General features: G+C 54.6%; 2 protein-coding genes across 2 annotated transcripts in view; one reads left to right on the forward strand and one right to left on the reverse strand.

The window, feature by feature from the left end:
• The first annotated feature begins 2334 nt into the window (after positions 1-2334).
• On the forward strand, positions 2335-6284 carry LOC309369287 (uncharacterized protein C11orf42). Its single transcript, XM_081910100.1, has 3 exons — positions 2335-2555; positions 4194-4905; positions 6114-6284. Exons 1-3 carry the CDS (start codon positions 2487-2489, stop codon positions 6242-6244), a joined length of 912 nt encoding a protein of 303 aa, XP_081766226.1. The 5' UTR covers positions 2335-2486; the 3' UTR covers positions 6245-6284.
• A 1960-nt stretch (positions 6285-8244) lies between these two features.
• The window catches only part of FHIP1B (FHF complex subunit HOOK interacting protein 1B), a 31130-nt gene continuing 26457 nt past the window's right edge, over positions 8245-12917 (reverse strand). Inside the window, exons 11-13 of the mRNA XM_081909628.1 lie at positions 11655-11833; positions 9377-9539; positions 8245-8868 (exon numbers count right to left, since the gene is read on the reverse strand). Coding sequence (XP_081765754.1) covers positions 8549-8868; positions 9377-9539; positions 11655-11833 — 662 coding nt within the window. The 3' untranslated portion in view covers positions 8245-8548. The remainder of the gene's footprint in view (positions 8869-9376; positions 9540-11654; positions 11834-12917) is intronic.

Genomic DNA, 12917 nt, shown 5'->3' on the forward strand with positions numbered 1-12917 from the left:
AGAGGAACTGGCAGGCAGGTGGGGGCAGAGAGGTGTCACGTGATCCTGGAGGCTCCGGCTGGGGGCAGGCTGGGTTGGCAGCCTCTGCAGGGAAGCTCAGAGCAGGAGGGAAGGGGGACAGGTGGGGGCACGGGCTGCCCCACCCTCTTCGCAAAGGCAGCTGGGCGGGACGCTTTAGCATAGAGAAAAGGCGAGGAAGAGGAGAGACGATAGAAGCTTATAAGATTACAGCGTGGAGAAAGTGGAGAGATCAAGCTGAATGTGGGAAGATTCAGGGTGGATAAAAAGAAAGTCACACGGTGCAGTGACTATGGAACTCCCTCCCACAAGAGGCAGGGGTGGCTAGAAACCTTGATGGTTTTACAAGAGGACGGGAGGCAGCTGTGTTTCCAAATGCCAGCTCCTGGAAAATGCAGGAGGGGAGAATTGCTCTGGTGCTCGAATCCTGCTTGTGGGTTCCGCTTTGGGGCAGCCGTTGACCCCTGAGAGGAAAGGAGGCTGCACTAGGTGGGCCGTCTTTGGCCGGATCCAGCTGAGCTTCTCCTGTGGAGATGCAGCTTCAGATTCCATAAAGAGGGTTACCATGTTCTGAAGAGCAAAGAGGCAGAGACATCTGGAGGGAGGGAGGGAAGCTGGCTTCTGCTGGGCTGAACAACTGGGCCTACACACCAAGTATTACATGCACAAAAGGCACAGATCCTTCCTTTGGAGAAACCTGCCCACCCCTCAGCTCCCTCTGAGACCACGGCTGTGTACCACCAAGGTAAAAAAGGTCAAGGACCCCTGGACGGTTGAGTCCAGTCCAAGGTGACTATGGGGTTGCGGCGCTCATCTCACTTTCAGCCCGAGGGAGACGGCGTTTGTCCGCAGACAGTTTTCCGGGTCCTGTGGCCAGCAGGACTAAACCACTCCTGGTGCAACGGGACACTGACGGAAACCAGGTCTCACAGAAACGCCGTTTACCTTCCCTCTGCAGCAGTACCTATTTATCTAGGTGGGTGGTGCTGTGGTCTAAACCGCTGAGCCTCTTGCGCTAGCTGATCGGAAGGTTGGTGCAACAAGCAACAAGGAGAGAAATTAGAAGAAAAGAGGAGCAAAAAACTGCTCCAGCTGAGGAAAAGACATTAAGGCAAACAAGAGGGAAGGGAGTGTTGACAGGAAGCAGCTGATTGGTGGGATCAGAAGAGAGATAATGGACACTAGCGGAGGCTGTCTGGGAGGGGGGAGGTAAAAGCCCATGGATCCTCAGGATTTTTGCAGTGGGTCACCCCAAATTCACCATCAGATCACATGTCTGTGGCCACAGCATGAACCACAAAAATCATACATGCACTGTTTCGATCAGAATATTTTTTTTCTTGTTTTCCTCCTCTAAAAAACTAGATGCGTCTTATGGTCAGGTGCATCTTATGGAATGAAAAATACGGTATATTCTTCTCTGTTGGAGGCCGAAGCTGAGAGTGGGAGACCTCCTGGCCCTGTGGCAGAAGACGGGGGGTGAGGCAAGGTCCAGCTGCCAGGCCCATTGGCTCCTGGGTGTGTGGGGGGGGGGATGGTGGGCAAAATCTTATCCCATGTCCTGGGACATCTCTGCCTCCTTAGCGTTTGAATCTTCTGCCCATCCATTTCTCGGGCTATTCTGAATTGAGATCCCACAATGAAATTGCAAGGTAAGTGGGGGGGGGCTGCTGCCCTCTGCTCCCCCCTCACTCACCTCAGGCCTCCTCCGCTGCTCCACTTCCTGATGGGAGCAGGTGGGGGGGGGCTTCGTCTTGGGCCTCCCAGTACGATGCTTTTCTAGATCCTTCTCAAATATATGTTGCCCGAGAAACCGCTTTTGCAGCCAGGCTGGCCATAAGAGCACTGGAAGGAGCTGTTGGATCCAGTCCAGCCCCCTGATCTCACAGCGGCCAACCAGAGGCCCATGTGGGACACCCCCCCAGCAGGAGTCCAGCACAAGAGGCCCCCTCTCTCCTCCTGCTGCTTCCAGCAATTGGTCTCCGGAAGCCTAGCTGCCATCGACAGTCCTCTTCTCCTCCATGAATTTGTCTAATCCTCTTTTAAGGCCATCCAAGCTGTCTCCTGTGGCAGGGAGTTCCAGAGGTTAAAGATGCGCTGCATGAAGCCGGACTTGCTCTTCTCGGTCCTGAACCTTCCAGCATTCAGCTTAAATCTTTCCTCTACCTACCCTCCTTTCTCGTCTGCAAAGGCGGCACCAAAACGTGCCCCCACCCGCTTTGCCGAGGGCTGTCTCCCCCTCCCTCTGGGCTGCTCAGATGCAGCCCCCTGGGGTGATGGCGGCAGGGGGCCCTTTGTGACCTCACAGGCCAGCCCTGCCTTCTGCTGCTCCCAGCTCCAAGCCTGCACTCCTTCCCAGCCGCTGAACAGCCCCTCCATGCCCAGCCCCATGCCCTTGGCCTTGCCCATGCCCACGCTTTCTTGCCACCCTCCCGGACCCCTCTAGGCCTTGTCCAGTTGCTTGCAAGATGGACGCCGGGGTCCAAACCCTGCAGATTGGGGAGGCGGATGCCAATTGGGAGCTGATCCGGGACAAGGTGAGGAGGAGGAGGAGGAGGAGGAGGGGAGCTGGCCTGGCGAGGGGCATCCTGGGAAGGAGGGACGAGTCTGCAGGATGGGCTTCCTGGGCGCCCCTCACACCAAGACCCCCAGCGTGGTATCAGGGGGGCCCTGCTCCACCTACTCAGGTGGAGAGAGCGATGCTTCCGAATGCCAGTGGCCAGAGACCCCAGGAGGGGAGAGATGCTCTGGGGCTCAGATCCTGCGTGCGAGTTTCCCATTGAGGCATCTGTTTGCCCCTGTGAGAGCAGGAGACGGGCCTGATCCTGCAGGTATTTCCCTGGAGAGGGGCAGCAGAGCTAGCCGGACCTGGGGGCTCTCATGGGATACCTGTGCTTTGTGGGGTCCTCAGTTTAAGGAAGATATGGGTCATCATCCTGGTCCCCCTCCTCTGCCCACCTTCTAGCTTGTCAAACATCCTCCTTAAATTGTGGTGCCCAGAAGTGGACACAGGACTCCAGGTGTGGTCTGACCAAGACAGAATACAGTGGTACCTCGGGTTAAGAACTGAATTTGTTCTGGAGTCCCGTTCTTAACCTGAAACTGTTCTTAACCTGAAGCACCACTTTAGCTAATGGGGCCTCCTGCTGCCGCTGCTCCACTGGAGCACGATTTCTGTTCTCATCCTGAAGCAAAGTTCTTAACCCGAGGTACTATTTCTGAGTTAGCGGAGTCTGTAACCTGAAGCGTCTTTAACCTGAGGTGGCACTATAGATATAGTGGGACTATGACTTCCCTTGATCTGGACACTAGACTTCTGTGGAAGCAGACTAGAATAGCATTAGCCTTTTTTGCTCCTGCATCACACTGTTGGCTCATGTCAAGTTTGTGGTCTACCAAGACCCCTAGATCCTTTTCACATCTACTGTTAGTAAGCCAGGTCTCCCCCATCTTATATTTGTGCATCTGGTTCTTCCTGCCTAAGTGCACAACTTTACTTTTGAAACAATTTTTTTAAAAAATAAAAGAATAAAAGAATTTCTTCCAGTAGTACCTTAGAGACCAACTAAGTTAGTTATTGGTATGAGCTTTTGTGTGCATGCACCCTTCTTCAGATACACTGAAACAGAAGTCACCAGACTAACTAACTTAGTTGATCTCTAAGGTGCTACTGGAAGGACTTTTTAAATTTAATTAACTTTATTTTGTTTGGACTACGGCAGACCAACATGGCTACCTACCTGTAACTAGAACCTTACTTTTGTCCCTATCGAAATTCATATTTCCAGTTACAGATAGGTAGCCGTGTTGGTCTGCCAAAGTCAAAACAAAATTTTTTTCCTTCCAGTAGCACCTTAAAGACCAACTAAGTTAGTTCTTGGTATGAGCTTTCGTGTGCATGCACACTTGGTATCTGAAGAAGTGTGCATGCACACGAAAGCTCATACCAAGAACTAACTTAGTTGGTCTTTAAGGTGCTACTGGAAGGAATTTTTTTTTTGTTTTGAAATTCATATTGTTAGCTAGCACCCGGTTCTGCAACCTGATAAGGTCATTTTGAATTCAGATTCCGTCTTCAGTCTCTCTCCAGCTGTGACCCCCAGGGTTGCCCTACATGCCCCTTGGGTGCCCCTCCCCACGCTGCCCCATCCTGACCCCCCCATCTCTCTGGGCAGGTGGTGGAGGAGCGCTTCGGTCCCACGGTGGTCCCGGTGCCCTTCCTGGAAGACGCCGCCTCCTACGACCTGCTGACGGTGCTGATCAAGAAGCCCCCCCTGGGCCAGGGTCTCCTCCGCCGCCAGCGCTGCCTGGTGCCCGTGGGGCCCCTGGAGAACCTGCTGCAGGAGGGCACCCCCGCCCGGGAGCTGACCCACTGCACGCGCGAGTACCACGCCCGGGTGCGCGGCGAGTCGCGCTACGAGGAGACGCGGCTGGTGGCGGGCGCGCTGCGCCACCTGCGCCTGACCATGTCGGGGGTCCACAAGAAGGTGGCCTTCCTGGTCCTGCGCCCCGGGACCGTGGCCCTGCGCCCGGACCTGCCCTGGCTGCGCTCGCAGAGCAGCGTCTACGTGGTCTACGAGGTCTTCTACTGCGCCAGCCTGGCCCTGGCCGTCACGCAGGGCGCCCAGCGCAGCATCTTCCACCGCGAGCAGCCGCTGCCCGTCGCCTTCTCCTGCCTCAAGTTCGCCCTCGGAGCCAAAGGGATGCTGGGCTCCCAGAAACCCACCGGCCACAGCTTGCCAGCCAGGGCCGCCTGGGTCCGCATGGCGGTGCTGGAGCCCCCCAGGACCCCGGCGCCCCCCCTGGAGAGCCCCCTGCCCAAGGAGGAGGGCAAGGCTGCCCGCAAGCGCTGGAGACCCCTCAGCAGGCCCACCAGGACCCTGGCAGGTGAGGCAGACGGGGAAGCCCCCCATTTCGCTGGGTCAGGGATGCTTGAGCCGAGATGCCTACATTGCAGGGGGTGGGAATGGATGACCTCGGGGGTCCCCTCCGACTCTGCGATTCTGATTCTATGAAGAGAGGGCAGGGCGGTTGCGCTCTGCCTCTACAGCTGGAGGAAGTTTTCAATGTTTGGTGCTTTCATTTTTGGGGGCGGCCGTGTTTCTGGGTCCCATGTGCCCAAAGTCGCAAGAGAGGAGAGCTGTGTTCGAATCCTGCTTGTGGATTTCCCATAATGAGCAGGAGGCTGGCCTGGGTGGCCCCCTCTGACCCAGGCGAAAGCCTCTTCTTCTCTTCCTAGGTTGCAGCTGTGCCTTCAAGTGGGGTAAAAATAAGGCCCGTATTTTTTATATCTGGCAACCCACCAGCCCCTTTGGTTTCAGATAGCAAGAGTCTAAAAAAGCCCAGGACACAAATTTCTGGCGGTCTTCTAGTGGCTAAATCCCTCTGTCTCAATTTGCTGCCATCTAGACCGCCCCCCCCCGGTCATTTCTCAAGGACCCCCCCCCCCACTGCCGCCATGCTGTCTGGCGCCCCCTTCCAGCCACTTGGCTCCCTGCATTGCAGGGAATTGGACTAGAATCAGCAGTTCTCCGCCTGTGGTCCCCAGATGTTGTTGGACTACAACTCCCATCATCCCTGAGCTCTGGCCTTGCTAGCTAGGGGCGATGGGAATTGTAGTCCAACAACTTCTGGGGACCCACAGGTTGTGTGTGTGGGGGGGTGACACTGCTTGGCTCTTTCCCTGTTCAGAATTGCCCCCCCCCAATGATACAAGGTCCACCTGTGTTAGCTGCGATTCCTGCACTGCAGGGGTTGGACTGGATGATCCTTGGAGGTCCCTCTCAACTCTACAATTCTATGCTTTTCCCTTGAGGGGAGAAGCACTTTGGGGAGAGGGCTGCTCTTGCCCCCAGCCAGGCCCCCACGGGCAAGAGCCCCACATCAGCTCCTACAGAGGCCACTGCCGGGCTTCTCCCCCTATGCCCCAGCTAATGGTGCTGAAAGATAGTGGTTTGGGAATGTCCAGCGGACGGCAGGGCACCTTCTGGTAAGGTCTAGGAAGCTAGAGGTTCCTGCGTCAGAGGGGGCTGGACTAGATGCCCTCGGGAGCCCCACCCAACTCTTTTATGCTGCGATTCTTCTGGTCCCCGCAGGGAAATGGCCCTTCCGGCGCCACCGCCCCAAGTCCGGCCCGTCCACTGCCAGCCTGGCCGACGCCGAGAGGCACTCCATGTCGCTGCCCCTCCTGCAGAGCGCCACGGCCGAGAGCGACACCGAAGAGTGAGCCGAGAGACGCCACCAATAAAGAGCCCTTTGCACCCAGAGCCAGGCGTGTGGCCTCGATTGGAGGAGGAGGGCGGGCGCAGGAAGCGGGGGCAGCAAGCCAAGGGAGAGAGCCTGCAGTGGGGGGGGGCAAGTCCCAGAGGAGGAGCCGCCTCATGCTCTTGGGGGCACCCAGAGGCCATCTAGTAGTTTAGAGGTCCCGGGCCCTAAGGAAGTCAGACTATCCTCCACCAGGGCCAGGGCCTTCTCAGTGGTGGCTCCGACCTGGTGGAATGCTCTGTCCCAGGAGACCAGGGCCCTGCAGGATTTAACCTCCTTCTGTTGGGCCTGTAAGACAGAGCTATTCCGCCTGGCCTTTAATTTGAATTCAGCCTGATCTTTTATTCCCCTTCCTTCTCTCCCCTTCCCCTTTCATGAAGATTACCCACTCTGGGATCCCACAGCTAATTCTCCCCTGGTCTCCTCGCTGGCCCAAGTAGGACCAATTCAGCCAGCTAGCCCTGGTGATCACCTAATGTTTATTGGATGGATTTCCTCCATAAATTGATTTTTGAATTCTGAATTGATTGCTATTCACGTTTTATACTGTTTTTTATGCTGGTTTTTGTTGCATCAACTAAGTGTTTTAAATTTATTGTCAGCTGCCCTGAGCCCCGTTTTCTGAACCGCAAAGGGTGGGGTTTATTTAAAAATAATATTATTTATTATTAGTAGGAATAGACTTGGCTGAGGCTCCTTCCAGCGCCACCCATTGGTCAGAGCAGCTGAGAGCCTGGGGGGCTGGCTGTGTGTGCAAAGATTCAGGGCAGACAAAAGCCCTTTGCGCAGCACAGAGGCGGACACTGGAACTCCCTGCCACAGGAGAAAGTGAACTTGGACGGCTTTAAAAGGGGATTAGACAAATTCAAAGAGGCAGAGAGGGCTGTCAAAGGCAACTTGGCAGTTTGGGGCAGTGCAGGAGTGCAAATATCCAGAGTGTGGGGGGATCAGATGGGATTACTATAAGGAATTATAAAATATGCATCAGGCCATTGTGTCCACTATGAAAGCATGGTGTTGACCGGGTTCGATTCATTGACAAGAATTTTTGATTAAGTCCCACAAGCCTCTGCATCTCCGGCCATTTTCTCTACTGTTCATTTTCTCTGCCTGACAGGCCCACATAAGCATTCTAAATACACAGGCCAGTTGCTTCATCAGGCATCCTCAGTACAGAAAGATAGTAGGCAGTTTCTTTTATGTAGCCTTCCTTGGTTTTGTTAATCTTAGGGCCTGGAAATAGCCTCACATGAAGGTGATAAAGATCCCTATCTCCTCGCCATCCTTCCTCTCGCATTTATTGCTGTTTATGACCTCCGGAGTTTCCTAAAAGCATTCCTCTAGCCCTGTTTTATTTATGGATACTCAGAGTTGTCTCTGTAGTTACTTTGTCCCCACGTGGGGGTTTTTTGAAATGCTCAGAGGGCGTCTGATTGGTTCTTACAAACACTGTGTAAAAAGTTCCTTTGTGAATAAAACGACCTGGGCCAAGGGGAAGGGGATTATTCTATGCACCGCTCCCAGAGTCCTGCTGGTCAAGCCTCTGTGTGCATTTTATCAGAGTCCAATCCTTCCTTTGCTTTGGGAACGCCTCAGGGCAGCCCTGCGTCCAAATACCAGCCACTGGAAACTGCAGGAGGCGAGAGCTGCTCTCGCACTCGGGTCCTGCTTGTGAGAAGGGGCTGGACCAGATGGGCCCCCTTGATCTAGCTGGGCTCCTCTCAGCTCCCCCAATTCTCTGCCCTTGGTTGGGGGCAGGAGGCCGAGAGGGGAGCTTTGGGGCTGGGTGCCCGACGGCCAGCGAGGCTTCAGCTGCAGTTCCTGCACTGCAAAGGGCTGGGCTGGAGGACCTCTGGAGGGCCCTTGCAACCCTGCAATTCCACAGCGGGCACAAAGGGCAAGTGACGGGTGCCCCCTGCCCTCTCCCCCCCCCAATGTAAAATTACCCAGGCCACATCCAGCACACAGAGAGAGCTTCTTTTATACATATTGCAACGAATTCTCCAGAAAAAAAACATTCATTCCCAATAAATTAAAAAGGTCCTTGTCCTGGTACGGAGTTTTCTTTAAAAAGGTGCCCCCCACCCGCCCCACGGGGTGCCCCCCACAGGCTCCCCGATTAGTGCAGACCCAGCCAGGGCTGAGCCGGGGGGTGAGGGAGAGTCGGCGGGAGATTCCAGTTAAGAGTCCCGGACGGGGGTGGTGGGGCACGGAGTGTTCGGGAGGGGGAGCAGGCGGGCAGTGGAGGGGGGTGTCCCGGCCGCGCTCACTCCGGCCCCCCCACCTCGGCCTTCTCCTCGGGGGGCTCCAGCAGGAAGGGGGAGGTGACGGCGTGCGCCTGGGCGATGGCGGCCAGCTCCTTCAGGAACTCGGCGAAGATGACGGCGCAGTAGACGGCGTTCTTGACCCTCAGCGCCTCGCTCTGCTTCTCGGCCGAGGTGCGGAAGAGGGAGCCCCCTGCCAGCGCGTGCATCACCGGCCCCTCGCGCATGTGCTGCAGCGCCAGCTGGGCCGCCTGCCGCGCCCGCGTGGGGCTGTTGGTGTGGCGCATGATCAGCTCTCCGATGGACGGCTTGCGGCTCTTCACTGCAGGTGGGGGGAAAGGGGAGGGGGTCAGCGCCAGGCAGAGTTTGGGGAGGGGGGGAGAGCCCCCTGGCAAAATCCCCCCCCAAAAAACGCCGCTTCTGGTGAACCAGAGCAGTGCACGGAAACGCCGTTTATCTTCCCGCCAGAGTGGTACCTATTTATCTACTTGCACTTTGACGTGCTTACGATCTGCTAGGTTGGCAGGAGCAGGGACCGAGCAACAGGAGCTCACCCCGTTGTGGGGATTCGAACCGCCAACCTTCTGATCGGCAAGTCCTAGGCTCTGCGGTTTAACCCACAGCGCCACCCGCTTTTAACCAGAGATACCACTGTATAATTATTATTATTATTCAATAGCAGGCTTCCACGGACTCTTGCTAAAGAGTCATCCGTGCCCAGGGGACCCCTGGGGCATGAGGACCTCTCTCTGACCCCTAGCTGTCCCCCGAGCCCCCACAGCACCCAGACAGCCACCTCCCGGGCCCCCTGCCCCACTCCTCCTCCTCACCCAGAGTCTCCGAGCGGCGCAGGGCGGGTGCGGCGTTCTGGGCGTCTGACCAGTCCAGCTTCCCTCTGGCCACCAGGTACTTCTTGGCTTTGGAGAGGAGGGAGGGAAAGTCTTCCTGGGAGGCGGCAAAGCTCTCAATCTTGTTTTTGACTGAGCCCAGGACCTGCCGGGGGGAAGAGGGAGGGAGGGTGAGGGGCGCTGCCAGGAAAGGGGTCTGCCCCCCAGGAGAGTCTCTCCCCCCCCCCCCCGGGCTCCTGCAAGGGTCCATTGCATCCGCTACCTCTCGCCCGGCACAACTTTTTAGAATAATTAGGTCAATAACGTCCTTAGGAGGACAACCAAATTTAAGCACAAATTCGACCCACAGCTGTGAGGCATTCGCGAGTTTTTTTTGCGGAGAAAGTCCTGTTGCTCCGCCGTGACCTCCCTGCCAATACAGTGACTGAACTGGAGGCCCCTCGACTGACTTCAGGTCCAGTGTTGGACCATTTCGATCGGATACTCCCTGCTGATGTGGATAGATTCCTCCAAGTTGGTAGGCCCACCACCTGCCTCCTTGATCCGTGCCCGTCTTGGCTGATAGGGAGTGTCCAGATGTTGTGCGGACCCCCCTGGTTGAAATTATCAATTTGCCCCTTGACACGGGGACATTCCCAGGAGAATTGAAGGAAGCAGTGGTGTGTCCACTCTTAAAAAAAACTTCATTAGATCCCTTAGACCTATCCAATTACCGCCCAGTTTCAAATCTTCCATACCTGGGTAAGGTAATTGAGAGAGCAGTTGCTGAACAGCTTGGTAGGTTTCTGGAGGAAACATCGGCATTAGATCCATTTCAGTCCGGTTTCCGTCCTGGTTTTGGGACGGAGACGGCTCTGGTTGCCCTAACAGATTATCTCCGTAGACAACTGGATCGAGGCGGGTCAGGACTGCTGATCCTTTTAGATTTGTCAGCAGCCTTTGACATGGTCGATCATGATCTTCTGGACCACCGCCTCGCAGACGTGGGGATACAGGGCTTAGCCCATAACTGGTTGTGCTCTTTTATCTCTGGTCGGGGACAGAGGGTGGCACTAGGGAGGGAAATGTCGTCGCGCCACTCCTTGGTGTGTGGAGTGCCACAGGGCGCAATTCTCTCCCCGATGCTTTTTAACATCTTTATGTGCCCCCTTGCCCAGATTATCCAGAGCTTTGGGCTGGGCTGTCACCAGTATGCTGATGACACTCAGCTCTATCTGCTGATGGATGGCCACACTGACTCGGCCCCGAACACACTGACCAGATGCTTGGAAGCTGTGGCTGGATGGTTTCGTGGGAGCCAATTGAAACTAAATCCTTCGAAGACAGAGGTCCTATGGCTAGGTCGGGATGGCATGGGGATGAGGGACCAACTCCCTTCTCTTGCGGGGGCCCAATTAGTGCCATTGCCTTCCGTTAAGAGTTTGGGTGTAATCCTAGACGCCTCCCTTTCCATGGAGGCGCAAGTTACAGCAACAGCCAAGGCGACATTTTCCCACCTTCGCCGCATCAAGCAGTTGGTCCCTTACCTTTCCCGCCCCGACCTGGCCACAGTGATCCATGCGACGGTCATCTCCAGGCTTGACTACTGTAATTCGCTCTATGCGGGGCTGCCCTTGAAGCTGACCCAGAAACTCCAGCGGGTGCAGAATGCTGCAGCGAGGCTCCTCACGGGGTCCCTGCCATGGGAGCATATTCACCCAGTGCTTTTCCAGCTGCACTGGCTCCCGGTGGAGTACAGGGTCAGATTTAAGGTGCTGCTTTTGACCTTTCAAGCCCTTCACGGCCTGAGACCCTCGTACCTACGGGACCGCCTCTCCTGGTATGCCCCACGGAGAGCCTCAAGGTCCACAAATAGCAACACCCTTGTGGTCCCAGGCCCTAAGGAAGTTAGATTGGCTTCAACCAGAGCCAGGGCCTTTTCAACTCTGGCTCCGGCCTGGTGGAACGCTCTGCCTCATGAGACCAGGGCCCTGCAGGATCTCATTTCTTTCCACAGGGCCTGTAAGACAGAGTTGTTCCGCCTGGCCTTTGGCTTGGAGCCAATTTGATTCCCTCCCTCTCTTTCTTTTTTCTTTTCCTTCTCCTTTTGCGATGAGGCTACATTTTAATATTTTAATGTTTCAATATTTTAATGTTGTCTTTTTTAATTTTGTTTTTTTAAGTTGTAATCATTCATCTTGTTTTTATTATTGCTTGTAAGCCGCTCTGAGCCCGGCCTTGGCTGGGGAGGGCGGGGTATAAATAAAATTATTATTATTACCTGGATGAGGGACTTGACGCTGGGCTGGAAGACCATGTTGGTGTTGAGGAGGAAGGAGCGCAGGAGCGGCTGAGGGTGGGCGGCCAGCTGGGCGATGAGCCCCGTCAGGAGGAAGTTGACGTAGAGGGAGTTCTGCAGCATGTTCTCCAGCTTGGCCAGCAGCACCGCCACAAAGGGCCCTGCAGGGAGGACAGCAGGGGGTCAGCCCAGGGGAGGTTCCCCCCCCCGCAAAGCCACTTCCAAGGGAACCCGGTTACCTTCTTCTCGAAAATAATTTCTGCTAAATTTTCTGCTTCGCCATTTCGACAAAATATCAACGGCTTCCCTCCTCCTCTTTCCATGGTTCCTTTTGCATATCACAAATCCCTGCATATTTTACAAAAGCTTTACCATTCAGCCAGGGCCGGATTTCAGCTTGCTGCGGCCCTTGGCTCCTGGAGGGAATGGGGCCCTTTATGTGTCCAGCTCTCCTTTGTCAACAACCAATTGCCGCTGCTTTTAGTGTTGAATACCGTATTTTTTGCTCTATAAGACTCACTTTTTCCCTCCTAAAAAGTAAGGGGAAATGTGTGTGTGTCTTATGGAGCGAATGCAGGCTGCAGTTATCCCAGAAGCCAGAACAGCAAGAGGGATCGCTGTGCAGCGAAAGCAGCGCTCCCTCTTGCTGTTCTGGCTTCTGCGATTCAAAATGTTTTTTGTCTTTTTTTCCTCCTCCAGAAACTAGGTGCGTCCTATGGTCTGGTGCGTCTTATAGAGCGAAAAATACGGCATATGCTAGATGGTAATTGATGGAGCTAAGATGTATCTCAAGCCATTTGCACATCACAAAAGATGTATTTTATCAAAGTAATTGCTGAACTGGAATACAATTAAGAAGTAGTTTATCGTATAGTTTGGAAATGTACATCCAGTTTTTCCCCCTAACCCTAACCCTAACCCCAAGAGAGTGGGGCCCTAAGCTACAGCTTGTTTAGCTTATATGTAAATCGGGCAATATTCCCTTATTGCATCCATCAAAACTGTTGAATTGATCTTAATGCTGCCCACATTTTCAGCTGTACACATTTCCCCCCCATATATTCAATAAACGTTTTCCACTCTTCTCTAAACATGTGTCCTTCTTGTTCTCTTTTTCTACATGTTAAGTCTGCAAGCTGCACATATTCTCAAGCTTAAGTTGCTGTTCTTCTTTGGTTGGGACCTCGCTCGTTTTCCGTTTTAGGGCTAACAAAACACGGGCCGAAGTATTGGCATATATAAATA

The sequence above is a fragment of the Podarcis melisellensis genome, assembly GCF_964234715.1.
Source record: "Podarcis melisellensis genome assembly, chromosome: 4".
Taxonomy (NCBI): Eukaryota; Metazoa; Chordata; class Lepidosauria; order Squamata; family Lacertidae; genus Podarcis; species Podarcis melisellensis.

Excerpts from the sequence above, each read along its gene's own strand:
- LOC309369287 (XM_081910100.1), top strand. The coding sequence starts at position 2,487 with ATGGACGCCGGGGTCCAAACCCTGCAGATTGGGGAGGCGGATGCCAAT. Across the intron at positions 2,556-4,193 it reads GGGAGCTGATCCGGGACAAG|GTGGTGGAGGAGCGCTTCGG; the intron begins GTGAGGAGGAGG and ends CTCTCTGGGCAG. Across the intron at positions 4,906-6,113 it reads GCCCACCAGGACCCTGGCAG|GGAAATGGCCCTTCCGGCGC; the intron begins GTGAGGCAGACG and ends TGGTCCCCGCAG.